This window comes from Hypomesus nipponensis, chromosome 1 (genome assembly GCF_054491055.1).
Source record: "Hypomesus nipponensis isolate SF chromosome 1, ASM5449105v1, whole genome shotgun sequence".
NCBI lineage: Eukaryota > Metazoa > Chordata > Actinopteri > Osmeriformes > Osmeridae > Hypomesus > Hypomesus nipponensis.
In genome coordinates this window covers 2,787,501-2,814,189 of record NC_140361.1, presented here as the reverse complement: position 1 = coordinate 2,814,189, position 26,689 = coordinate 2,787,501, and the positions used below count along the sequence as shown (strand labels likewise).

Genomic DNA, 26,689 nt, shown 5'->3' with positions numbered 1-26,689 from the left:
GTACGTTTAGCTTAGTAGCTAGCAGAGTGCATAACGTTAGCTAACGTTAAGCACACTGTTGAAACAATCAGATAAAATTCTCCGTATAGTATACATTTCTGCGTATTAACGGGAATATTTAGGGTTCAGTAATGTATGACCAAGATGAGGGTGAGTTTTGACGTTGACGTATGTTTGACCAATGCATTTTAGAGAGTTATAGAAGTCATTAGCCTGACGTTATGGGGAAGCTAATATGGCGCCAGTACCGCATCAATGAGAGTTAATGAAGTGCAAAATACTGTATGTCGATAATTAATCAAAATAAATAACTGGTGCCGATCTAGCTACCTGAACCGTGGTGTTTCCAGTGACTTAGTATATTGATCTCTACAGTGGCTCACCAACTGTGTGTACTTTACTTACATAGCTAGCTAGCGCTAGCTAACATAGTCTAGCGGTTTCAAGTTTGTTTGACCTGCGTTAGAGTTAGCTAAATCGAAATATAGCCTTAGTTACATTAGACAGCTACTTCGCTAGTTATCTATATAAATATATATATTTTTTCACAGTCACCCAATCTTGCTTGTCATTTCAGAAGGAAAATGTATTTGTTTTGTTATGATATTTAGATATCCAATATGATGAAGATGAAGATGAAATCACACCAGATTTGTGGCAGGAAGCCTGCTGGATCGTCATCAGGTAAAGTAGCGCTACATAATATCTATAAAATCGCGGTCAGAAGTAAATGCACTTTCTTTACTTTTCCACATCAATATATCCACCTGTCTGAAATGTCCGTAATCCCCCCCCCCCCCCCCAATCCCCCCCCCCCCCAATCCCCCCCCCCCCCCCCAATCCCCCCCCCCCCCCCCCCAATCCCCCCCCCCCCCCCCAGCTCCTATTTCGATGAGAAGGGCTTGGTGCGGCAGCAGCTGGACTCCTTTGACGAGTTCATCCAGATGTCCGTGCAGAGGATCGTGGAAGATGCCCCTCCCATCGACCTGCAGGCGGAGGCCCAACACACGTCAGGAGAGGTGGAAGAGCCGGTAAGCAAGAGAGAATTTGCTCTTGTGGTGTTGGTGCAGACAAACATAGTAGTAAAATATATAAAGATAAAAAGATTTGTGTTAAGGAGATATGTAATATATTTTAAAAATTATATTAAGAAAAAAAAGTATAGAATAAAAATGTTTAGTTTCCATGTGTTTGACCCCGTGACCAACTTCCTTGAGTCAGAGGCCATCCCTCACAAGGTCAAAGGTCATCTCACAAGGTGTGTTGGATGTGTGCGCTGTGCAGAGATGTGTCCCTCCATCCTGTAACCCCACCAGCCCGTCTGAATAACCAGTGTGTCTCCGCAGCCTCGGTACCTGCTGAAGTTTGAGCAGATTTACCTGTCCAAGCCCACCCACTGGGAGAGGGATGGGGCCCCCTCGCCCATGATGCCCAACGAGGCCAGACTCCGAAACCTCACGTACGTCTGCCTGCCTCTCCTCCTTCACCTCCCCCCTTCACCTCCCCTCCTTCACCTCCCCTCCTTCATCCCCCATCCTTCACCTCCCCTCCTTCATCTCCAGTTGACGCAGTTATTCACAGCCGTCTGTGGAAACATCAGTATCATAAACACTGTCGGCTGGACCACAATGGCGTATTAAAAAAAAATACAACGTCATGGATTTATAAATAAATAGAATTTCATGTCACAATGGAGAAGGGGAAGAAAAAAAAAATGCTTTGACGTGGTAAAAAGTCTTCTGAATGAATAGACTAAGTTGACCTTTGACCCCTCATGTCCCATGCAGGTACTCTGCTCCCCTGTACGTGGACATCACCAAGACCATCATCAAGGAGGGAGAGGACCAGCTGCTGACGCAGCACCAGAAGACCTTCATCGGGAAGATCCCCATCATGCTGAGGTCCACCTACTGCCTGCTCAGCGGCCTGACCGACAGAGATCTCTGCGAGCTCAACGAGTGTCCTCTGGACCCTGGAGGCTACTTCATCATCAACGGCTCTGAGAAGGTAGGGGGAGGGGAGAGTTACAGAGGGGGAGATGCAGAGAGGGAAGGTGGGAAAGGCAGAGAGAGAGGGATGGATGGATGGATGGATGGAGAGAGGCAGAGACAAGGGGGAGGGACAGGCTCAGAGTGGGGGAGCGAAGGAGAGTTAAAGAGGGGAGGGACGGATGGATTTGTGTTTTCAACTTGTCCCATTGACCGTCTCAATCGAATCGTCCCTGGGCCTTTCAAACAAGCATGAACGATTCTCTGTGGGTTCCGGCAGGTTCTGATCGCCCAGGAGAAGATGGCCACCAACACAGTGTACGTGTTCGCCAAGAAGGACTCCAAGTACGCGTACACGGGGGAGTGTCGCTCCTGCCTGGAGAACTCGTCCCGCCCCACCAGCTCCATCTGGGTCAGCATGATGGCCAGAGGAGGACAGGTGAGAGACACACGCACCGCTGCCCCCTCCAGTGGAGACCTCCGCCCTACCGCCACCCAGTCCTGACTGACTGGCTTATCTAGTCATCTTATCAAGCCATCTTTTCTATCTTAATGTATCTTATCTATCTCTGTCTGTCTGGCTAACTCTCTCTCTCTCTTCATCTCTACATACAAATGGCTGAAGCACTGCCTGTTTCCAGTTTCGTTCCTGTTGTGTCATAGCACCACTAACCGTCTGTTTACCGGTGTGGGCGTGTCTTCCAGGGAGTGAAGAAGAGTGCCATTGGTCAGAGGATCGTCTCCACCCTGCCTTACATCAGACAGGAAGTGCCCATCATCATCGTGTTCCGTGCCCTGGGCTTTGTGTCCGACAGGGACATCCTGGAACACATCATCTATGACTTTGATGACCCTGAAATGATGGAGATGGTATTGAAACATACCCCAGATTTTTGGATTAAAAACGATTAGCATGACAACATTTAGCAGATGCCCTATTACCTTTTCCTTTTAGAAACAGAATCCTTAATCCTCCTACGTCTGTCTCCTGGCCACTCCTATGTCTCTCTGACTCTCCTGTGACTTCCTGTCTCACCTGTGACTTCCTGTCTCTCCCTGCCTGTCCTGTGCCTCCCTGCCTCTCCCTGCCTCTGTGCAGGTGAAGCCGTCCCTGGACGAGGCCTTCGTGATCCAGGAGCAGAACGTGGCTCTCAACTTCATCGGCTCCCGAGGAGCCAAGCCTGGCGTCACCAAGGAGAGGAGGATCAAGTACGCCAAGGAGGTGCTGCAGAAGGAGGTGCTGCCTCACGTGGGAGTCAGCGACTTCTGCGAGACCAAGAAAGCCTACTTCCTAGGGTGAGGGCTGTTGTGTTTACATCTCAAGTCAAACTTGATTTGTATAGCACTTTAAAGAGGGCAGAGATCGGCACCTATAACCAGCCGAACCAATTTGGCAGACTCAACGCGGCATACAGAGACATTTGAACCAGGCTGACTGGTGTGTGTGTGTGTGTGTGTGTGTGTGTGCAGGTATATGGTACACAGACTCCTCCTGGCAGCCCTGGGAAGGAGGGAGCTGGACGACAGAGATCACTATGGCAACAAGAGGTTGGACCTGGCTGGTCCATTGTTGGCTTTCCTGTTCAGAGGGTAAGATCTCACTCAGCCAATCACAGATCTCATTCAGCCAATCACAGATCTCATTCAGCCAATCACAGATCTCATTCAGCCAATCACAGATCTCATTCAGCCAATCACAGATCTCATTCAGCCAATCACAGATCTCATTCAGCCAATCACAGATCTCATTCAGCCAATCACAGATCTCATTCAGCCAATCACAGATCTCATTCAGCCAATCACAGATCTCATTCAGCCAATCACAGATCTCATTCAGCCAATCACAGATCTCATTCAGCCAATCACAGATCTCATTCAGCCAATCACAGATCTCATTCAGCCAATCACAGATCTCCCTCAGCCAATCACAGATCTCCCTCAGCCAAGCATCTGCGAAGGACTAACCAAGATCTGTTTTTACTTGATAAAACCCAGAATGTTTAAGAACTTGCTGAAGGAGATCAGGATCTACGCACAGAAGTTCATCGACCGAGGGAAGGACTTCAACCTGGAGCTGGCCATCAAGACTCGCATCATCTCTGACGGGCTCAAGTACTCCCTGGCCACGGGGAACTGGGGCGACGTGAAGAAAGCCCATCAGGCCAGGGCTGGGGTATCTCAGGTAAGAGATACAGGGCTGGGGTATCTCAGGTAAGAGATACAGGGCTGGGGTATCTCAAGTAAGAGATACAGGGCTGGGGTATCTCAGGTAAGAGATACAGGGCTGGGGTATCTCAGGTAAGAGATACAGGGCTGGGGTATCTCAGGTAAGAGATACAAGGCTGGGGTATCTCAGGTAAGAGATACAGGGCTGGGGTATCTCAGGTAAGAGATACAGGGCTGGGGTATCTCAGGTAAGAGATACAGGGCTGGGGTATCTCAGGTAAGAGATACAAGGCTGGGGTATCTCAGGTAAGAGATACAAGGCTGGGGTATCTCAGGTAAGAGATACAGGGCTGGGGTATCTCAGGTAAGAGATACAGGGCTGGGGTATCTCAGGTAAGAGATACAGGGCTGGGGTATCTCAGGTAAGAGATACAGGGCTGGGGTATCTCAGGTAAGAGATACAGGGCTGGGGTATCTCATGTAGGAGATATAGGTCTGTCAGTCTAGATAATTTGGCTTCTGTCAGTAACCCCATCAGTGTATTAATGTAATAATAAATAAAGAGTTATCATTTCATCTGAGCCCACTGTGTCACTGCACAGGGTTCTCAGTATCCATCGATCCCTGTTCCGGTCTAGAAGGCAGCATGTTGTCTTGTCTGTCTCCACCCGAGCCAGCAGCACTCCAACTCTCCTCTGCCTCTCCTCTGCCTCTCCTCTGCCTCTGTCTCGTAGGTGTTGAACCGGCTGACCTTCGCCTCCACCCTCTCCCATCTCCGGCGCGTCAACTCCCCCATCGGCCGGGACGGCAAGCTGGCCAAGCCCCGGCAGCTCCACAACACCCTGTGGGGGATGGTGTGTCCTGCAGAGACCCCAGAGGTAGGCTGGTCCCCCCCCCACCCCTCCTCACTGGTCCTCTCTGGTCAGGGCTGAGATGGGGTTTAACCCGGGCCTTGTGGTTAAGGCTTGGTGTCACTGTCTTGGAAGTAGCTATTGCACAACAAAAACAATTTAATTATGTATAGTTTTACTCATTTACATGCTTTTATCTAAAGGTACACACACACAGTGCATATCTAAAATACAGCATGGATATCAAGCATTAAAAGTGAGGAATTATTGAAAAAATACTATTTTGATCGGTCAGAGTCAAGGAACGGTCTGTATTTACCAGCTACAATAACCACATCCTTCCACACATCCTTCCACACATCCATCTGCAGTGAAATGCTCCACCAGCCACTCTGCACCCCCCATCCCCCCTACACACGTCTGAGCCTAGCTCTCCTAAGCCGTAGCTCCACACAGCCACGGCTCCTGTTAACAGCAGGTGTCTGTGTTTCCCTTCCCCCCCCCCCAGGGGCATGCTGTAGGGCTGGTGAAGAACCTGGCCCTCATGGCCTACATCTCCGTGGGCTCGCAACCCTCGCCCATCCTGGAGTTCCTGGAGGAGTGGAGCATGGAGAACCTGGAGGAGATCTCACCAGCCGCCATCGCTGAGTGAGTAGGACACTGTAGTACACACCTTCGCCACCAGGTGGCAGCACCACGCCAGAACCGGGCTGAAACGAAAATGGCCGCTTGTCTCTGAGGGATATTGTCATGGCTGTATCCTAAGATTAACAAAGCATGTGATGGTACTGTGGACTGATGATTGTACCTGGTCAGTATATTAAAGCAGCATGTGACCTCCTCCCTTCACCCTCCCCAGCGCCACCAAGATCTTTGTGAACGGCTGCTGGGTGGGGATCCACAAGGACCCGGAGCAGCTGATGAACACCCTGAGGAAACTGAGGAGGCAGATGGACATCATCGTGTCTGAGGTGAAAATACAAACCCTCCCCAACTTTATTTATACAGGATGGCAGCCCCTGTCTGGAGGGACAGCAGACCGGCTGAGCTTTGTGTGTGGTGTGATTTCCTGGTTACGGTGTGTGTGTGTCCAGGTGTCCATGATCAGGGACATCAGAGAGAGGGAGATCAGGATCTACACGGACGCAGGCAGGATCTGTCGCCCCCTGCTGATCGTAGAGAAGCAGAAGCTGCTGCTGAAGAGGAGACACATCGACCAGCTGAAGGAGAGAGAGTACAACAACTACAGGTGGGTCCTGAGAGGCCATGTTAGAGGATGAGGTCAGAGGATGAGGATAAGGTTAGAGGATAAGGTTAGAGGATGAGGGTAGAGGATGAGGGTAGAGGATGAGGATGAGGATAAGGTTAGAGGATAAGGTTAGAGGATGAGGGTAGAGGGTGAGGGTAGAGGATGAGGGTAGAGGATGAGGGTAGAGGATGAGGGTAGAGGATGAGGGTAGAGGATGAGGGTAGAGGATGAGCTTAGAGGATGAGCTTAGAGGATGAGCTTAGAGGACGAGGTTAGAGGATGAGGTTAGAGGACAAGGTTAGAGGACGAGGTCAGAGGACGGATGTTAGAGGATGAGCTTAGAGGATGAGCTTAGAGGATGAGCTTAGAGGATGAGCTTAGAGGATGAGCTTAGAGGATGAGGTTAGAGGATGAGGTTAGAGGATGAGGTTAGAGGATGAGGTTAGAGGATGAGGTTAGAGGATGAGGTTAGAGGATGAGGTTAGAGGATGAGGTTAGAGGATGAGGTTAGAGGATGATGTTGAGGGATGATGTTAGAGGATGATGTTAGAGGATGATGTTAGAGGATGATGTTAGAGGATGATGTTAGAGGATGATGTTAGAGGATGATGTTAGAGGATGATGTTGAGGGATGATGTTAGAGGATGATGTTGAGGGATGATGTTAGAGGATGATGTTGGGGGATGATGTTAGAGGATGATGTTGGGGGTTGTGTGTCTCCCCAGTTGGCAGGACCTGGTGGCCAGTGGGGTGGTGGAGTACATCGACACCCTGGAGGAGGAGACGGTGATGCTGGCCATGACCCCTGATGACCTCCAGGAGAAGGGCGTGGCCTACTGCTCCACCTACACCCACTGTGAGATCCACCCCTCCATGATCCTGGGGGTGTGTGCCTCCATCATCCCCTTCCCTGACCACAACCAGGTAAGACCACCACCAGGTAGAACCACCACCAGGTAGAACCACCCATAGGTAGAACCACCACTAGGTAGAACCACCACAAGTTAAAACCACCACCAGGTAGAACCACCCCTAGGTAGAACCACCCCTAGGTAGAACCACCACCAGGTAGAACCACCACCAGTTAAAACCACCACCAGGTAGAACCACCACCAGGTAGAACCACCACCAGTTAAAACCACCACCAGAAAGAACCACCACCAGGTAGAACCACCACCAGTTAGAACCACCACCAGGTAGAACCACCACTAGGTAGAACCACCACCAGATAGAACCACCACCAGGTAGAACCAACACCAGATAGAACCACAACTAGGTAGAACCACCACTAGATAGAACCACCACCAGGTAGAACCACCACCAGGTAGAACCACAATCAGGTAAAACCACCACCAGATAGAACCACAATCAGGTAGAACCACAATAGTAAATCCGGAGGGAGAGGATGTGATTGTGTGTGGTGTGTCCAGTCCCCCAGGAACACGTACCAGTCTGCCATGGGGAAGCAAGCCATGGGGGTGTACATCACCAACTTCCACGTGCGCATGGACACCCTGGCCCACGTGCTGTACTACCCCCAGAAGCCCCTGGTCACCACCCGCTCCATGGAGTACCTCCGCTTCAGAGAGCTGCCCGCAGGTCAGGGAGGGGAGGGCTGGGGGCAGGCCAGGGGGAGAGGGAGGGGGCAGGCCAGGCGGAGAGGGAGGGGGCAGGGCTGGGGAGAGGGAGGGGGGAGAGGGAGGGAGCAGGCTGGGGGCAGGCCAGGGGGAGAGGGAGGGGGCAGGGCTGGGGGGAGAGGGAAGGGGCAGGCCGGGGGGAGAGGGAGGGGGCAGGCTGGGGAGGCCGTTTGGTTTTAGGGTAGATAGTGTTCATTGAGGCTGTAGGAGACCTGCCTGCTACTGATTGTGATGTATGACTTCTGTTTGACCTCTGCAGGGATCAACTCTATTGTGGCTATTGCCTCGTATACTGGATACAACCAGGAGGACTCTGTCATCATGAACCGGTCTGCTGTGGACCGGGGATTCTTCAGGTGTGTGTCGTCTATGATCTTTATCTCGCAGAATACAACCCACCCCTGCATCTAAACATCCTCCCTGTCAGGAACCAACCCATGTTGATGTGTGTGTGTGTGTGTGTGTGTGTGTGTTCCAGGTCTGTGTTCTACCGCTCCTACAAAGAACAGGAGTCAAAGAAGGGCTTTGAGCAGGAGGAAATCTTTGAGAAGCCTACCAGAGAGACCTGTCAGGGTAGGCACCGGGCTCTGACACTGCTCTGAGAGAAACCTGACCTCCCTGCTTCGTTTGGGGATTTCTATAGCAGGGGCTGAGGTGTAAGGGAATGATGTAACTAAGACCCGTGTACCATTGGATGTACTCACACTGTAAAGCATGCCTGACACACACCGTACTTCCTGTCGAGCTGTTAACCGAGCAGCCCTCGTCCCTCTCTCCCAGGGATGAGGCACGCCATCTACGACAAGCTGGACGACGACGGCTTGATCGCGCCCGGCGTGAGAGTGTCTGGCGAGGACGTCATCATCGGCAAGACGGTGACGCTGCCGGAGAACGATGACGAGCTGGACAGCACCAACCGCCGCTACACCAAGAGGGACTGCAGCACCTTCCTCCGCACCAGCGAGACGGGCATCGTGGACCAGGTCATGGTCACCCTCAACCAGGAGGGCTACAAGTTCTGCAAGATCAGGGTGAGAAGTCGGATTTACGGACGGACAGGATGGGGTCTGTTTTTACGGTTGTGTGAGCTCTGCAGGGTCGGGGCGTGGCACGTTCTTAAGAGGGTTTGTTTTTCTTCTCGTAGCAGAAAACACTTTTATCCAATGTTTAGGCTTCTGACCCTGCTGGTGACGTCTGATCTTGGAGTCAAGGAAACTCCAACTTGTTTGTGGAATGTAACTTTAGTTTTTTTTTTCTCTGTTTGTTGTTCCCAATTCGAGTTGAAATGACTTGTCACTATCATGGCATCTTTTCCCGTTTGTATGACCGTGTATCCAATGAGCATCAGGTTGTAAACTCGGGTAACAAATCACCCAGGCTGACAGCTTCTCCTGTTGAGTCCCAGGTAAAGGTTAGGCATGTGTGACAGACAAGGGGTGAACAGGTTTGAATGCGCCGTAATCTGTACGCTCCAGGGCAGCATTCTCTCCCAGTGACAGCAACCTCAATCACCCCTGAGGTGAGCACACATGCCTGGCTCCCTGACGTGGCAGCGCTGACAGATGGCCTGGCTGCGTGCGCTCGGCTGACAGGGGCTGTGATCTCTGCTGCCTCGGGGCTGTGGGCTCCCCAGGGGCCCTCTGCTCTCGTCTGGCCCTAAACGGGATCTGTTGTTTCCTGCAGGTCCGCTCGGTTCGTATTCCCCAGATCGGTGACAAGTTCGCCAGTCGGCACGGACAGAAGGGGACCTGTGGGATCCAGTACAGACAGGAGGTAAAGAGTCCACACTGGGGTTCACCCCCTGAAGGTGTGCTGCACAGTCTCGCATATCACCTTTGTGAAAGATAATATGCCTTCGAAACTGGTTTGGGACCATTAGAGAGTGAACCTGTTGTCTCCTTTCTCTGTCCCTCTCTCCCTACTTCTCTTTGTTCCTCTCGCCCTCTTTCTCCCTCTCTTTGTCTTCTCCCTCTCTGCCTCTCCCTCTCTTTGTCTCCCTCCCTCCCTCTCTCCTTAGGACATGCCGTTCACGTGTGAAGGCATCACCCCAGACATCATCATCAACCCCCACGCTATCCCCTCCAGAATGACAGTTGGCCATTTGATCGAGTGTCTGCAGGGAAAGGTACTGTCATCTTACTGGTCTCCAAGATCATCTGTTGGTCGCTCTCTGTCATCTTACCTGTCTCTCTCCCACCCTCCCTGTCTCTCTCTCACCCTCCCTGTCTCTCTCTCACTTTCCCTGTCTCTTTCTCACCCTCCCTGTCTCTCTCTCACCCTCCCTGTCTCTCTCTCACCCTCTGTCTCTCTGTCCCTCCAGGTGTCTGCAAACAAGGGTGAGATCGGCGATGCCACGCCCTTCAACGATGCTGTGAACGTGCAGAAGGTGTCCAACCTGCTGTCTGAGTATGGCTACCATCTCCGTGGAAACGAGGTGAGCTCCGTCCGTCCAGAGAACACCTGTATCCATCCCTCCAGCTATGCCTCCATCCATTCCTCTATCTCTACATCCCTCCCTCCCTCCTTGTCTCTGGGGTACGATGGTAGAGAAGCAAGTTTATTTTAACGCAAAACCCCTAAATCCTTCATTACCACTTACCAGTGTCTTAGATGACATCTACATTTTAGTTTTAACTCCTGATTCCGTCTTGCTCCGCCAGGTGCTGTACAACGGGTTCACGGGCCGCAAGCTCACCTCCCAGATCTTTATCGGGCCCACCTACTACCAGCGTCTGAAGCACATGGTGGACGACAAGATCCACTCCCGTGCCCGTGGGCCCGTCCAGATCCTCAACAGGCAGCCCATGGAGGGCCGCTCACGGTAAGGCTCCCTGGGCACCGCTGGCCAGCACCACTACCAGGGGTCAGGGGCTGGAGCATTTGGGGGTCATAAGGGCACAGGTTCAAATCCCCCCCCTTTTTGGATGAAAGTGTCGGCTAAATGTATACACAACATTGGTCATTTAAAATGTGTGTGTGTGTATAGATACTGTATACACACACATATATAAAGTGTCCGTTTGTCAGATGAATGTATAGAAGTGTGCTGTCTGTGGTGTGCTGTGTGTATACGGTCACGCCTGTGGAGTGATGCGGGTGGATCTCACCCACGCCTCTCTACGCTCCTCAGTGACGGAGGTCTGCGTTTCGGAGAGATGGAGCGTGATTGCCAGATCGCCCACGGAGCGGCTCAGTTCCTGAAGGAGAGGCTGTTCGAGGCGTCAGACCCCTACCAGGTCCACGTGTGTAACCTGTGCGGCCTGATGGCCATCGCTAACACCCGCACACACACCTACGAGTGCCGGGGCTGCCGCAACAAAACCCAGGTACACGCTCGCTCGCTGTCCTTCTCTTAAGGAGAGACACGGCTGCATGTGTGCTCTATATTCGAAATGTCTGCTAAAGGAATTAAACCATATGTCAAATTTTTATTTTGGGTTTGGTAGCTGTTCTGTTCCAGTGAACACCATTTGAGTTGTGTATTAGTAAATGAGTGTTTGTTTGAGTGGACCACTACTGTAGAGCTGTAACTAGGGATTTTAATCATGAATCGATTACTTGCTGTAAAAAAATGCAGCGCATTTGATATCTTGTTGTTAACGTATTCAACTATCGGTTAAGGGAAGTGCAGGAGATGTTCAACCCTAGCCATAACCCTGTCCCCTCCTGGGTCCTCCAGATCTCGCTGGTGAGGATGCCGTACGCCTGCAAGCTGCTGTTCCAGGAGCTCATGTCCATGAGCATCGCCCCACGCATGATGACCAGCTAGGGGGGCGGAGCCCCATATGATGACCAGGTGGGGGGGCGGAGCCCCATTTGATGACCAGCTGGGGGGGCGTAGCCCCATTTGATGACCAGCTAGGGGGCGGAGCTCCGTCTAGGCACATAATTATGTGTTGGAGGAATGTCAAAGACATCGTCTCCACAGAGAGAGAGGGATGAAGGGTGAGGAAGGGATGGATGGGGGGGGGTTGAGGGAAAGGGAGAGAGGGAAGAAGAGGATATTGGAAAGGTGTGCATCAAGAGAATGTAAAATTAAACTTAAGTTGGCTTATTTTGGTGCCAACTGTCATTTCCCTTTTTTGATGTATTGGAAGGCATTTGTGTTGTATCATTGTAATGAAATAAAAAATAACATTTTGTCTTGGTTGTTTTTTGTAAAATTAGAATAAATAAACACTTGTTTTTAATGGGGTGTGAAGTTTTTATTACAGTAATTTATCTGAGCAGCCACAGCTACCTCCTGTGAACATATTTCATTACTCACCTTTCCATGTAACCAATCACTTCCAGTATAACTGTACCAACACCTTGAAGTCAGATCTGTTTATTAGTAATATATGACACGATTCACATCATGGTATTAGTAAAGCCTTTCTTTCAAAGTGAATACAACATTAACATACAATGTCTGAATGAAAAAAAAAAAAAGTTTAAAGCAAAGCCTGCAGATCCAGTGAGACTATTCTGGAGCTGCAGGACTCCGCTAACAGCACCCATAGTGTGGCTTCTCACTCAGACTCCTCCTCTTCCAAACCATCTCAAATGTGTTGCTTATTCAACTCAGGCCTTACAGTACCACTGACATCCAACTCTGTTTTGTTTGGTAGTTAAGCCCTTGGCATGCAAGCGATGGGATTATGTAAAAGTGCGAGAGAGTGTTTCTTTTGCCTGTGTGCATGTCTCCATCCCTCAGTACAATAGCTTGTGTAAAAGCACGTCTGTGTGGCTTGTCAAGCCGTGTTAACGAGGAAGACTGACGTGAGGTGCTTTACAGAAAGGCTGAGTTTTGTACATTGAAAATAATGGAATGGCAGCTGTACTGTTTACGTTCAGGCTTTGTTGTTGACAAGTTTGTTTAAAGTTGCTATCTGTCTGTTCCTGCTTTAACCAACAAACTGCTATTTTTATGTGGAGCACCCAGACTGCCGCTAAGCTATATAAAAAAAAAAAACATTTAAAGAAGGAATAATTCACAAATATATAGTTATTTTTTAGGGATCAAGGGTGAGGCAGACTTGTAAAAATACTTGTTTGGTGAGTTTGACAGAACATTGTGTATTCCATCATGTATTCTGAATATCATATAAAGCAATAATGATTTAACATCAACCTTTTACATAAATGATGTGTGTGAGAAAACAATGAGAAGCCAAATGTAAGTCAAATGTTTGACGGGTGCAACCAAACATCAGTACAAAAGCTATAAATATAGTTTATTTTTCTCTTTTTCTATGTAAATGGAGTGATCAAATAAAAATGTTTTGTGATAGAAAGCACCAGAACTGGTGGTCTTCCTGGTTCAGTGTTGGGGTCTGGTCGTGTTTGCGGTTGGGGGGGTGGTTGGGGTACTCTCCTGCCTCCTGATCCGGTCAGGAGTTGCCATGGGGACATCAGCAGGCTCACAGCTCATCGTCCTTGGTCACTGAGAAGACACAAGCAGAGGACAGGGATGTTTCTGTCATCTGGGATCCATGTTTGAAGACACAAGCAGAGGACAGGGATGTTTCTGTCATCTGGGATCCATGTTTGAAGACACAAGCAGAGGACAGGGATGTTTCTGTCATCTGGGATCCATGTTTGAAGACACAAGCAGAGGACAGGGATGTTTCTGTCATCTGGGATCCATGTTTCACTTTCCTTTCCGTCTACTGAAGAATATCGTCCTAGGACACAGACTCCCTCCAGATCTCTGGTAGTGACGAAAGAAGGCTACAGCGTAGACCTTGTAAGTAAATCCTAGAAGTTTTTTTTTTATATATATCTTTTTTAAACACCATCCAGCATTGTGAACAAAATAAGTTGCCTGCAGGGCGTTTTGGGCGTTCTTCAGAGATGTACAGGACGTCTCGTTCAGGCAGCTTGGCAGCCAAGAGGATCCACTCCCTCAGCCTCAAGTGGCATGTGTCAGTGCTTGCAGGGAGTTACGCCTAGAGACACGGCTGTCGACAGTGAGCTAGCCAGCCAGTTTGTCAACCTGCCAGCTAGCCAGCCAGCCAGTCAACCAGACATATAGCCAGCCAGTCAACCTGCCAGCCAGATATATAGCCAGTCAACCAGCCAGATATATAGCCAGCCAGTCAACCAGCCAGATAGATAGCCAGCCAGTCAACCTGCCAGCCAGATATTTAGCCAGCCAACCAGCCAGCCAGATATATAGCCAGCCAGTCAACCAGCCAGATAGATAGCCAGCCAGTCAACCAGCCAGATAGATAGCCAGCCAGTCAACCAGCCAGATAGATAGCCAGCCAGTCAACCAGCCAGATAGATAGATAGCCAGCCAACCAGCCAGCCAGCCAGCCAGCCAGCCAGCCAGTCACTCTCCTCCACATGCCCGGACAAGCCAGGCTCCTCCTAAGGCCTAAGGGAGGCTTCTGAATTCCACAGAAAGACAGAACACATAGACATGTGCTAACCCCCACACACACATGCAAACACACACACACCAGCTGCATTCTAATCTAACTGATATACTGATGATACAGATGCACTTTTCCAAAGGACAGATATGCACAACAGCTTTTTAGTTAGTCGAGGGGTTTTTACGGTTGTTTATCATGTTTTATATTTAAAATGTTCCTGTATTCTTAATTTGTGGTTTTATAATGCATTTTGTTGTGAAGCACTGTGATTTTTATCTGCGAGAAGTGCTATACAAATAAACTTTACTTCATTTTTGTAATAACATACACTCGCTTCAGCGTGATCTTTTGTGTGTGTGTATGCGTGTGTTGGTGTGAATGCTTGTGTGTGTGTGTGGCATGTGTGTGTGGGGAATGTGCTTGTGTGTGTGTTGGAACATGAGTGTGTGTACCTTTCTTGACAGGAATGTCATCGATGGACTCCACCACATGAATGGCGCCCACAGCGGACGCCTCTCCCTTGGCGTTGAGAGCGTGACACTCGTAGGAGCCCTCCTCCTCCTTGGTCAGGGGTGAGATCTGAGAGGGACGGCACGGTTACTCATTTAGCAGACGCTTTTATCCAAACACACGTACACAACGTGCGTCTGGAAGGTACCGCAGAAGACTGAGGATCAGAAGTGCGTAGTTCTACGGTATTTTGGTGGTCAGAGTCGAGGAACAGTCTGCATTTGTCCACTTCTCAAACTATTTTGTTTGTCCAGATGTCGGTGTGATAAGCAAGCAAGCCCGCACGAAACACAAACATTGCTACATCCAACTTTTCTATTCCATCTAGTGTGACCATCACAAAAAGTATATACATCATTTTATGCAGAAAGATTGTTTGTGATTATTTGGCTGCCTGGGCAGTCCTGACCTGCACCTGGAGAAGAGTACACTCCCTGTGCAAGCACAAACATCCAGCGTGATAACTCCCCACCAGCAAGGAACATAGATCAAGCTGACCCAGACTGAACTATGTTTACTTTTCATTAACAACAGCGGCCACACTTCCTGTGGATGTAGTCGACGAGGGGACATGAGTAATGTTTTAATAAGACTGTTTTTAATGGTTAACACTGGAAGGCAGCTGGAGCGACCTTTAGCAAAGTAAAACATTTAACGTTCAGTGGTGTGTACACAGATACCTAATTCTTCTCCCAGATTTGCTGTTCTGCGCTTACTTTGCTCTCAAGTGTGTGTGCATTTGTGTATGTGCCTGTATGTTTAGATATGTGTGTGTGTGTGTGTGTGTGAGTGTGTGTGTGTGTGTGTGTGTGTGTTGTCCCTGTACACAGGGGCACTGCCAGGAATTTAGGGCCCCATGACAAAAAAATCGAATTGGGCCCCCTATGCACAGCTGTTGTCACCACATCTCAGTAAAAAACAAAGAGATCATTCATGTTATTATTATATTTGAAATATATATACTCAATGATTACATTTGCAAATGTAATGTACTCAATAATGATGATTTATATAATGTATCATAATATAAAAAAATTTACCTATTTTTTGGGGGCCCCTGTCAGTCAGGGGCCTTTGGAATTGTCCTAACTTTTCCCCCCTTTACGGCGCCCCTGCCTGTACTCACCAGCACCCAGCCAGTGACCTCGTGCTTCTCTGGGCCTCCTCGAGTCTGGATGGCCAGGTTGTCTCTGTCCCCTGGAAGCAGCTCAGTCTTCTTGCTGCTGGAGATCTGGAAGTGCCACAAAACATTACTTTACATTCACGTATTCATCTGACGTTTTTATCTAAATAGAAACAGTACTGCAGAAGGTCAAGGATCAGAAGCGAGTGGTTCGAACAGTATTTCGGTGGTCTATTATAGTTCGAAAGAATTTCAGATTCAAGGAACGGTCAGTAGCACGCCTATTAACTAGAGACATTGCAAAGTAACATGTCAGCTTACAGGCACGTAAGCTAAACTCACAGAAACAACTATTCATACTGGATTTTCTGTAAGCTCAATAATGTGTCAGGCATTACATTAAGCAAGAAAAATAAGTCGTAGGCCTATGTGCAGTCTCTCACATTGTGGGTCGTGAGAGTGAGAGTAATTCACATTTGACAGCTTTCATTCAATAGTTTCTTGTCGAAGTGAATCGAAATGTTATTTCTTTAAATTACCTCAGCTCATGCAATAACACTCTGGGGTATGGAAACTGCCAACTGACACTAAGGACTGACTCGGGGGAGGGGGGGGGCCAGCGGTCCTGTGGATGACTCGTCAAGACTCGATACACGTAGAGAAGGAATGAAGGATGACACACACACGACCCGACCTGTGAGGTCCACTTCATCCATCTCACATTGGAAGGGCTCTCCCCTCCCCCTTAGCAAGAAGTTGAGTGATAAGTCTTTTTTAGTGTCTTTGGGCAGCTTTTTTCGAGTGAATTTATAGCACGGTAATTCACTGAGACAGGAAATATTGCCTCCAAGAGGAAAGTGCCCAAAGACACTCTCATAATCAGTAACAGTATCTTCACTCTATATATACTCTGACGTTTCTTCCAACCCTCTGCTCCATTCTTCTGCCAATCTTTTTGTCTTTTTCCTAGCTTGACTCTACTTGCTCGCTTCATTATTCACTAAATATCCATCACTCCTTTATCCTCCCCCGTCTATCCTGCATGCCTATTCACATTCCCTCCCTCCCTCCCTCCCTCCCTCCCTCCCTCCCTCCCTCCCTCCCTCCCTCCCTCCCTCCCTCCCTCCCTCCCTCCCTCCCTCCCTCCCTCCCTCCCTCCCTCCCTCCCTCCCTCCCTCCCTCCCTCCCTCCCTCCCTCCCTCCCTCCCTCCCTCCCTCCCTCCCTCGGTCTTTGTGAGACTATCTGAGAACAGTCCCCTAAAGAACATAGCTGGCTCACGGATGGAGTTACTGGAGAAACACACCCGAGGAACGTTCCTCACATTCACCAACAAACAACTTGTATACAGTATATTTTTATCTTCCAGCCCTTGTCCCCTTTTCCCTCAAGTGACTTTAGCCACTTGCCAGGCTACCATTGTTAATAAGAACTTGGTCTTAATGACTTGCCTGGCTAAATAAAGGTTACAAAAAAAACTAACTAAAAAAACCCCAACTGACAGCCCAACGTCAGCTCAGCTAGCTACAGTAATTAAAACACAACGAGGGGGCCGTCCTTTCGCTTTGCATGTGGAATGTTCTCGCTCGGAGGACCTCTAATCCCGTCTCCACAACATTCTCCTCCTGAAAGAGCTTGAAGCTTTGGAGGAGAAATCCTGGAGGGTGTCCCTTCATTTGCATGTAGAAGATACAGTAGGCTAGCTCTGTTAGGTTCAGGCAGATCTGCAGACCAGGCTCAAAGCACACATGACTGACTCAGAGGGCGACATCATGACCGGGGGTGTATAAAGTCTCACTGTCCGTGTCAGCATGGAGTCTGAACTGTAGAATAGCAGGGTGTGCTGTAGGACTTCCTGTCTTCTGGTTCCTATGTTATTGTGTCCGTGTTGGGGGGGGGGCACAACAAAGCCCTGTCCTCATCCTCTCAGCCCGCTCTGACGTGTTCACAGCCAGAGAAAACAAGAGGAGGAAGTGGATGTACAGAGGACTGGACTGGAACGTTCGCTGTGTTCCCGCTGAGAGTTTTGGTGGGAGGTTTTCTTTGTATTCTCTGGGGGGGTTTAGGTTTGTTATGGGTGCTGTTCTGTGGGCATCTGTTGAGATCTCTGTGACATTGCTTGTTGAAAGGGCTATGCAAATCAAATTTGATAAGACTGGAACATTCATGAACATCTCACTGTATCTACAGCAGCCTACAGTAGGAAGGCTGAACGACTGGGGGAATGTGACCCGAGAAGTTAACTTAAAACGTAGCAGATAAAAGTGGCCAGCGATGATGGCCTTGTAGGAACAACTCTCAGGATCAGAATGGGCAAGAGGAAGTGTAGGCTTCCTATGTTAGACATAACAACATTCTTCCAGTGCGGGAGGGGAAACATCTATTTGGATATATCCAGTCTGTTCTCACAACAAAAAAAGATTGCCTTAACAAGCCAGAAGTACGCAAGGTCAAGATGTGGTGGACAGGAGCCAAGATCCAGTGAGACAAAACAGAGCAAAACGTCTGGCCAGATATTTTACGAAAGGCCATGAAGGAAGTGGTACTGTCAGGCCAAATAGTGTCCTAGGGCCAAATAGTGTCCTACCTTACGTCACAATGCCATTCCGTAGCAAGGACGCGTCCGTCGCTATGCCGACCTTAAATTCCTGAGATATCTAATTGTGCTAGCAGGAAACTGTCATGGTTGCTATACTGGTTACTAGGTAGGAAGTTTTGTATTTAGGCTTATTTAAACCAGTTTATTCTACTCTACTATTTAAAGTTTTCACTCGTTCAACATTCCCGAGACAGCAACGCGCGCAGGTAGAATACTATACGTGTTGCCTTCCCGGTCTGTTAAAATTGACGCTAAATAAGTAATTTTGTTTTACGAAAACAACTGGCTAGCTAGCACCAGCTATCGAACGAGTGAAAACTTTAAATAGTAGAGTAGAATGAACTGGTTTAAATAACCCTAAATACAAAACTTCCTACCTAGTAACCAGTATAGCAACCATGACAGTTTCCTGCTTGCACGATTAGATATCTCAGGAATTTAAGGTCGGCATAGCGACGGACGCGTCCTTGCTTCTGAACGGCATTGTGACATCAGGTAGGACACTATTTGGCCCTAGGACACTATTTGGCCTGACAGTACCATGGGGGAGAGGAAAGACTGACAGGAAAGAGTGACAGGAGAGAGGTGAGAGAGTGAAAAGAATGTGTGAGACCCACAGCCAGGCAGGTGTTTTACAAACAGTTATCTCCTCTAACCAGTCCCACCTTCTTCCAGGTCACCACAGGGGTGGGAATACCGATGGCCTCACAGCTGAGGAAAACCTGGGAGCCAGTCACGTTGTAGACCTCACCGGGGGCCGTCACAATGACAGGTGCTGGGAAAAGAGGACAGAAAGAGAGAGAGAGAGAGAGAGAGAGAGAGAGAGAGAGCGAGAGAAAAAAGAAAGCGAGAGAAAAAAGAAAGAGAGAGAGAGAGAGAGAGAGAGAGAGAAAAAAAAGAAAGAGACAGAGAGAGAGAGAGAGAGAGAGAGAGAGAAAAAAAAGAAAGAAAGAGAGAGACAGAGAGAGAGGATTTAATATGCTGGAGTTAGTCGCCAGGTCTCCTAGTATGAGCTCATCTTCTCCTGAGGGTGGAATCACTGGAGCTAGCTCGGACAAGCTGAAAATGTCAAAGAGATATTCCGAAAAGGTGGATACTTGTTATGACTTACATTATGGCTGACAATTTGGGTCATGTAAATGTGCAAATACCTCAACCTGCTGAAGTCTGAAAGGAATTTTTGTGACCTTCTCTAAGTAAATAATTATTCACCCCTACTTGTGTGGTTAAGAAAGCAATTCCTAACTTTGGAATCTGGTGAAATATTAACCGTAAACACTGTTGATACTTGCACACATCCAGTATTCAAGTCATCCAAAGATTAAACAAATAAGCCTATTCATGCTTTCAGTTAGTTTAGATTGATTTGAAACTATGAACCATGAACATTTGGCATTTTTGACACATACTGAATTTTCTTTCTGGTATTACGGCTTGCAGATTTCAACACATGTAATATCTACTCAATCAGAACAACAGTGGAAAGGGGGATGGGTATGGGTCAGTGGTAGAGTATTTGAAGCTGGAAGGGATAGCCTCTAATTTGAACGCAGTATTATTTTACAGGGGGAAGGGATAGCCTTGAACTTGACCACAGCATTACTCTACGCTGACCCCTGGGCTTGGTGCTGGGTGGAGAGATGCAGTTGCTCTCTGACCCTGCCCTGTTGGAAGAAAACTAAACAGCAGACAGTCGGGGCGTTTGGCGTGGCGTGACTTTTTCCGCTAGCCTGTGAAGTTCCCCCCTGGATCTCAAAGCCCTTTCTCTGGACTAATCCTGAGCCGGCATGCAGCTATAATGGATCATGTGAAGGTTCACTGAACAGGCTCGGTTTAAATCAACAGGGTGTGTCTGTGTGCTTGTAAGAGGGGCAGTGTTGTTTGATCAAGAGCCTCATCTCTTTTCCAAAATGTCAAATCCCTAAGCTGGAATTTCAGACATATTGTCTCATGGCCTTTATGGCCAAGATGCCACCCAGGGAAGATGGCTTTCAGTCCGTTTAAAAAAAAAAATGTTTTACTTGAGTGATTTTCTGCTTTACAGGGATAGAGACATTGTAGAGGGGATGGGAGAAAATGGCCTGGGCTGGAATCGAACCCAGGCCTCTGCGATAAAGCTTCAGCCGTACACAGACGGCTGTCCTTAGACAGGTGAGCCACCAGGGCACTCCTGTCTTCAGTGGCTTGTTAACCACAGCTGAGGTCGACTTCAGGACAGTTTGTTTTGGCAAGGAGGGAGAGAGAGGGGTGGTGTTAACTTTTCACTGCCATACCCATGCCAGGATTAGAATTTGTTTCTCTCATTCATGTATAGGTAGTCAGTTTTGTACGTATACTTAGTCGGTACCTATAGCACTATTGTCCTAGTACAGTAATGTACTGTTGTGTTATGCAATTTAAGAGTTCAATCAATACTATGGACATTTGGGAAACTATAATTTAATTTAGCATACATTTGATAAAACGTCAGGTAACCAAATTGATCCCCAAATGCCTACCCACTTGCTTCCCTATTATAATGACGTTAAGGACCGTTATTTTCATGCACTGCACCTGTGTTTCTCCACGTTTCACAAGCGGGTGGAGACACAACTCTGGATTTATGATTTGACCGCTAACAGCTTCATGCCGTCCTCACCTGTTGCGCATTTCCCCTTATTCATGACGTTGATTTCAGGCTTCTCTTCTTCCACGGCTTTCGCGCTGGCAGCTTTCAAGTCGCACCCGGTTTTATAGGTCACTCCGTCAGAGCCGCAGACTTCGTAGTTGGTCTTGCAGGCGCAAATGCCGAGTTTGGTCTTCTTGTTCTTGTCGTTTTTTACGCACTCCAGTCCAGACGCACAACGTTTTACCGAGGCCCCGCGCCCACCGCAAACCTCCCCTTCTCCAGCCGCGCAAAGTGAACAGCACCCGCAAGAGTCAAGAACGGTGCCAGCCTTGCATCCCTCGACCGGGAGAGGGTCGCATAGACTGGGTTCGCAAGTGCCGCAGCTACGCACCACACGGTTGGCAGACGCGGAGAAAATGGCCAGGGACACTACAACGGTATATAGCACCAACATTTTTCTGAGTTCCAGTGTCGACTGTATGTATGACTTTGAATATCTCACACTGTAACACAGCACAAATCTTATGTGAGTTTTTGTTCAAGTGTAACTGACCACGCCTCCAGTACAGAATCTGTCCTGTACTTTTTTCCCTCGTGCGTGCGTAACGACGGTAACATCCCTCAGGTTTCTGAAGTAACAGTCAATACAGAATACAGACTTAAAATATCTCGACAACATAGCTTTCTTGCATACAAACAAAAACGGCTAAATAACAGACATGAGCATGTATACATCTGCACTCCATTAAACCATTTAATGCAGTTCACACATTATAAAAAGGTCACAAAATTACTTCATAAATAATAACCACTGATCATGACAAGTATATTCTGATTTACTACTCTGCAGGAATCAATATGTCCAACAGTAGAGTACAATAAATATTGTGAACAGTATTGGTTAATTCCCTGTACCCAACAAAGTGAGCTCAAGCTCTAAATACCATGGGCAAATGTCCCTGACCACGATCAGTCTCGAAAACTCCCAATCACACAAAGTATGCCAATAAAGTTTGCCACAACTACGGGGAAACAGGTCTCAGCTGGACTTGTGCATCAATTTCACTACGTCAACTCTGCATGCAATGGTATGCAACATTCATGTGAAGATAGTGGTTTTGGTTGGATGTCCTCGGACCACATGCACAGTGCTCGAACAGAGGAAGGCTCAGCCAGACAGGTGTGTAGCAGGACCCAGACACACGGGGTGAGGAGCTCAATCTAGCGTGTTGGTGCTGGAGTCTCAGCGGAGCCTGGGTAACCTTCATTTATCCAGGGCCAGACCTCCTGGCTGTGGGCCTCACACACACTCCTCTCTCACTTTCCCTCTCCCACTCTCTCCTCTCACTCACCCCTCTCACTCTCCTCTCTCCTGTCTCTCTCTCACTCACCCCTCTCACTCTTCTCTCTCCTGTCTCTCTCTCTCTCACTCACCCCTCTCACTCTCCTCTCTCCCTCTCCCTCACCCCTCTCACTCTCCTGTCTCCTGTCTCTCTCTCCTCTCCCCCGTGAGAGAGCCTCGTTCCTTCACTTGAGGTACTTGGCAGCGAAGGCGGCTCCCATGTCCCTGTAGGGGGTGTCGGACTCGGAGCGCAGGCGGGGGATGCGGCACAGGCTCCGGAAGCGGGGGGAGCGCAACAGCAGGTTGTGGCCCAGCCCCACCCCACTAGAGGCCAGCCAGTACAGAGCCATGGACTGGAGAGGGGGGGCGGGGGTGGGGGGGGGGGGGGGCATAGGGGTGTTGAGGAGGGATGAGTACGGTGGAGGGAGGTGTTGCGGGTGGGGGGGGGGGAGTGGGAGGAGGGGTGTTGGGAGGAGATGGGGGAGTGGGTGAGAAAGTGTGAGGGGGGGGTGTGTGTGGAGGGGAGAAGGATTTGGGGTGGGAGAGTGTGGGGGAGGGGCAGTGGGGAGGGGGGAGAGGAGGGAAAGAGGGTACAAACAAAGGTGTCAGATTAACTTCCTGTTGGCTGTGTAGCTCTGTAAAACGGTTCGATTGCATTATCCTGTAGAACCACGCTTGCAAAGATCTGGCAATCTGATAAAGGTCGGTCTGAAAAGTTCAACGCTACCATTCATGGGCATGAAACGCATTCTGCTAAGGGACTGAAGAAAACGAGTGTGTGAAAGGCCTGGGTGGAGATGCATAATCTCCCTTCATACAAAGTCTGTCTACAGTAGAAATAAACAGTGTCACATCCTACTATCTCTACAGACGCACCTACCAAACTGGGATGTTGCACTTCAGATATGCTGTTCTTGCTGCACTACACAATCGAATATCGTTGTTGAGACGTTATTATTGTTGCTCTGTGCCTGTTACTTTGGACAGAGCCAGGTAAATACTGTTAGAACCATGCAGAACCATGCACTCCTGATCCTTGACCTTCTGCTGTTCGTTATACATGCATTTCTACATTCTACATTTCTACGTCGCTGTGGATGAAAGCGTCTGCTGGATGTGTAAACTGTGGATGTATTTGGCAGGTCCCCTGTCGCAGGCAGGGCTGTCTCTGTGCTGAGCAGACAGGGGTGTTATGTAAGCAGAATGGGGGTCCCAGGAAGACACAACAACATCACGCTTCAGATTATCACAGCAGATTGACGGAGTGAATGAAGAGGAGATACTACAGAGGACTTTAAAAGGTAGATGGAGGAGAGTGTGTGTGTGAGTGTGTGTGCGTGAGTGTGTGTGTGTGTGTGAGTGTGAGAAAGGAGAGAAGAAAGACCAGACAAGGATCTTCAGGGACACGCAGTCTGTCTGGCATGTCTGTGTACATGTATATCTGAGCACATGTCTTTCCTTGAAGATAATCACGTGCTCATTTAGCAGACGCTTTTATCCACAGCGACATACGGGAGGGATATGGGGCCTCATGATCTGCAGTCGAATGCTCGACCCCTGAGCTAGACCTATCTCCCCAAATGTGAATGTGCCCTTCCTCTCCATGGACTATATGCTGATGCAGACACGTGCGGTGTCTGTTAGACTGATAAGGATACAGCCCATGGTGGGCCTGTGGACTTAGTGGAACTATCATCAAAGTCAAGCAGAAAACATCCTTTATGGACTTCAACAATTACCATTCAACTGATGACACCCCTTCCCCTCCCCCTCCCACCCTTATGTCATGTGACTGAGGGGCAATCAGGGCAGGGAGGGGGGGGGGCCTGTCTGGACATGCATGAAACCGATGTGTGCTAAACACATGGTCTTTTGTTTCTGCCCTGGTGTGTGTGTGTGTGTGTGTGCGCAAGGAGCAGTCGGTAGAACTGTTGAGGTAAGTGTCTTTACAGGCAGAATGTGTTTGGTTTGAAATTCGTCATGGAATCTATGTGGTGTTGATGTAGTAGTGTGCGACCCACAAAAACACTCCCCCCTCCCTCCCTCCCTCCCTCCCTCCCTCCCCCCTCCCTCCCTCCCTCCCTCCCTCCCTCCCTCCCTCCCTCCCTCTCCCAACTTACCGATGGCACAGTGGCAGCTATGGGTATCATCATCAGGGAGATGGCTCTGATGAAGTTGGTCATAAACTTCTGGAGTTTGGAAGTTTCTAGTCTCCTCAGAGCAAACATCTAGGGAGAGGGGATACACAACATGTCACGACACACGCAGCATGAACACAAGCCTACTGGGTAGAAGTTCAAGAACCCAACACCACTATGCTCCCGGTGAGCTTTTCAAAAGGCTGAGCAGCATAACAGCTTTGGAGAGACTACAGAAGGGCCCCTGAGGGAGGGTGTGACTTAGTTAGGCAGGCAGAGCCAAGTGCCAAGTGTGTGAATAGAGGGCTGGATCCCATTTCCCCTGTGAGCTACAGCCATATTGTGTGCCTGATGGAGGCTTTTCCCTCTAATAGCCAAATATGAGATCCCCACACATCCTCTACACACACAAGATACTCTCCTCACTAATAAGAGAAGATACGCTTACCACTTATCATTTAGTTGTCTTAATTTTTATTTTTTGCTTCTTGTTTGACTAGCACCGTGGGCTTTGTCAAACATGACGTTTCCTGACACTGTGGGTCCGTATTCTAGGAACGTCAAACTACGAGGAGCAGCGGTGGTGGGCGTGGCCTGGGTCAGCGGTGGGCGTGGCCTGGGTCAGCGGCGGTTGGCGTGGCCTGTGTCTCACCTCCACGATGAGCAGGTTGATGAGACCCAGAGACACGGGCATGATCCAGGTGGCGTCTGGCAGCGTGAGGTCAGGAAACCACAGAGCGCCCCCTGCTGACAGCTCCAACTGCAACGCTGTGAAAACAGGATCGGGATTTCTGTTCAGTCTTTCGTTCTTTCAGTCCATCTGTCTGTGGTTGTGTGTGAAGAGCTCTGGTCTCACCCATGGAGGCCTCAGACATCCCCAGGCTCAGGTTCCGGAGGGCCAGGGACAGGCACACCCACATGGGCAGCTGCACCCACACCAGCACGCTGGCTTTGAAGGGGTGGCAGTTGTCCCTCACATACAGCTCCGACACGATCCTCTTCAGGTTCTTCTTGAACTGGTACCTGTTGGGGACACGGAGGAGGGTCACTGGGTTGGTGAACAGCAGTGGGGTTTACCGTTAATCAAGTGCTAATCAAGGTCGCTTTGACCCCCCCCGGGGCATCCGAGAGCAAAGGTCAGATGTTAAAAGGTCCCAGGGGTTAAAGGTCATCTACATACCGGCAGTCTCTCTCTGTCCAGCCCCGCTGCGAGGCTCTCACGCTGACCTCGTAGTGCAGCCTCTTAGCCAGCTCTGCTATCTCCGCCTGGAGAGCTTCAACCTAGCTGGAGGGAACGGGGGTCGGGAGGGGCAAAGACAGGGAACGTCTGTTTCAGCACGGGCTCCACTGGCATGACCAACCAACTATGCTCAATTTTACGGCCCTGATTCTGGTAACGCAAAGCTGGACCGAGTCGCTTCCGTCTGGGGAGAAGCTGCTCTGCCAGAGAGTCATAAGTGAGAGGTTCCTCTGAGTTATGACAACAAAACATTCAGTCCAACTGGGTCTTTTACTGACGGTGGATTCTGAAGTCTGTCTCTGGAGGACTGGGATTTGGGCGCCATCCAAAAAACAAATTAGGAAGAAAAAAAAATCTCATGCTGACTTGGAGAGGAACTACGTTGGAGTTTATTAACTTTTAAATAATCTAATCATTATAATCTGATTATGGAGGAATTCTGGATGCTGCCATCGTGTGATGTACATGTGTCTGTTTTGAGGAAAGCATGAAGAACTATGAGATGTCTCTGTGTGTAAGTGTAGAGATGGAAATGAGAAATTCACCATGGCGTGGGTGAGTTTGCCTGCCAGGGTAGTTCTACAGCTGTCTACACACTACGCCTGTGTGTGTTTGTGTGTATGTGTGTGATCTGCGACTTGCTTCCACTCAGCAGGAGAGAAAGATGCAGTGGGAGGGAGGGATAGAAGAGGAGGAGGAAAGAAGAAGGGTAGGGGGGTAAACCTCCCCCAGCCAAGACCGTGGGAGCGGGAGATGACCTCACATCCTTCCAGCCTCACAGAGTATAAACATGCAGGTCTCTCTGGGAACACAACGTCAATGGGAAGCATCACCAACAGACACACACTCACAAGAGAATAAACACTGTAAATAACTTC

General features: G+C 49.1%; 3 protein-coding genes across 5 annotated transcripts in view; 1 reads left to right on the top strand and 2 right to left on the bottom strand.

Moving 5' to 3' along the window:
- The first annotated feature begins 10 nt into the window (after positions 1–10).
- On the top strand, positions 11–12,081 carry polr2b (RNA polymerase II subunit B). Of its 2 annotated transcripts, XM_084699139.1 has the most exons (25): positions 11–150; positions 612–684; positions 881–1,031; positions 1,347–1,459; positions 1,788–2,007; positions 2,269–2,427; positions 2,694–2,858; positions 3,088–3,284; positions 3,459–3,578; positions 3,984–4,170; positions 4,889–5,032; positions 5,514–5,653; positions 5,865–5,976; positions 6,100–6,254; positions 6,980–7,178; positions 7,685–7,853; positions 8,151–8,247; positions 8,370–8,464; positions 8,672–8,922; positions 9,575–9,664; positions 9,909–10,016; positions 10,212–10,325; positions 10,552–10,712; positions 11,022–11,217; positions 11,571–12,081. In XM_084699139.1, exons 1-25 carry the CDS (start codon positions 132–134, stop codon positions 11,658–11,660), a joined length of 3,525 nt encoding a protein of 1,174 aa, XP_084555265.1. In that variant the 5' UTR covers positions 11–131; the 3' UTR covers positions 11,661–12,081. The 2 variants fall into 2 exon arrangements, with proteins under 2 accessions (XP_084555265.1, XP_084555273.1); XM_084699147.1 differs by lacking the exons at positions 11–150; positions 612–684; positions 881–1,031 and adding an exon at positions 1,161–1,258.
- igfbp7 (insulin-like growth factor binding protein 7) lies at positions 12,072–21,633 on the bottom strand. The gene is made up of 5 exons (XM_084699173.1): positions 21,122–21,633; positions 19,149–19,258; positions 15,890–15,994; positions 14,706–14,832; positions 12,072–13,316 (listed from the first exon to the last, which is right to left on the bottom strand). Exons 1-5 carry the CDS (start codon positions 21,543–21,545, stop codon positions 13,294–13,296), a joined length of 789 nt encoding a protein of 262 aa, XP_084555299.1. The 5' UTR covers positions 21,546–21,633; the 3' UTR covers positions 12,072–13,293.
- A 194-nt stretch (positions 21,634–21,827) lies between these two features.
- Positions 21,828–26,689, bottom strand: part of cox18 (cytochrome c oxidase assembly factor COX18) — a 5,762-nt gene continuing 900 nt past the window's right edge. The window contains exons 3-7 of one of the 2 annotated variants that reach the window (XM_084699159.1): positions 25,752–25,852; positions 25,428–25,594; positions 25,224–25,339; positions 24,554–24,661; positions 21,828–22,786 (exon numbers count right to left, since the gene is read on the bottom strand). In XM_084699159.1, coding sequence (XP_084555285.1) covers positions 22,619–22,786; positions 24,554–24,661; positions 25,224–25,339; positions 25,428–25,594; positions 25,752–25,852 — 660 coding nt within the window. In that variant the 3' untranslated portion in view covers positions 21,828–22,618. Of the gene's footprint in view, positions 22,787–24,548; positions 24,662–25,019; positions 25,340–25,427; positions 25,595–25,751; positions 25,853–26,689 lie in introns of those variants that run through there. The other variant, XR_014758087.1, reaches the window with a different exon arrangement.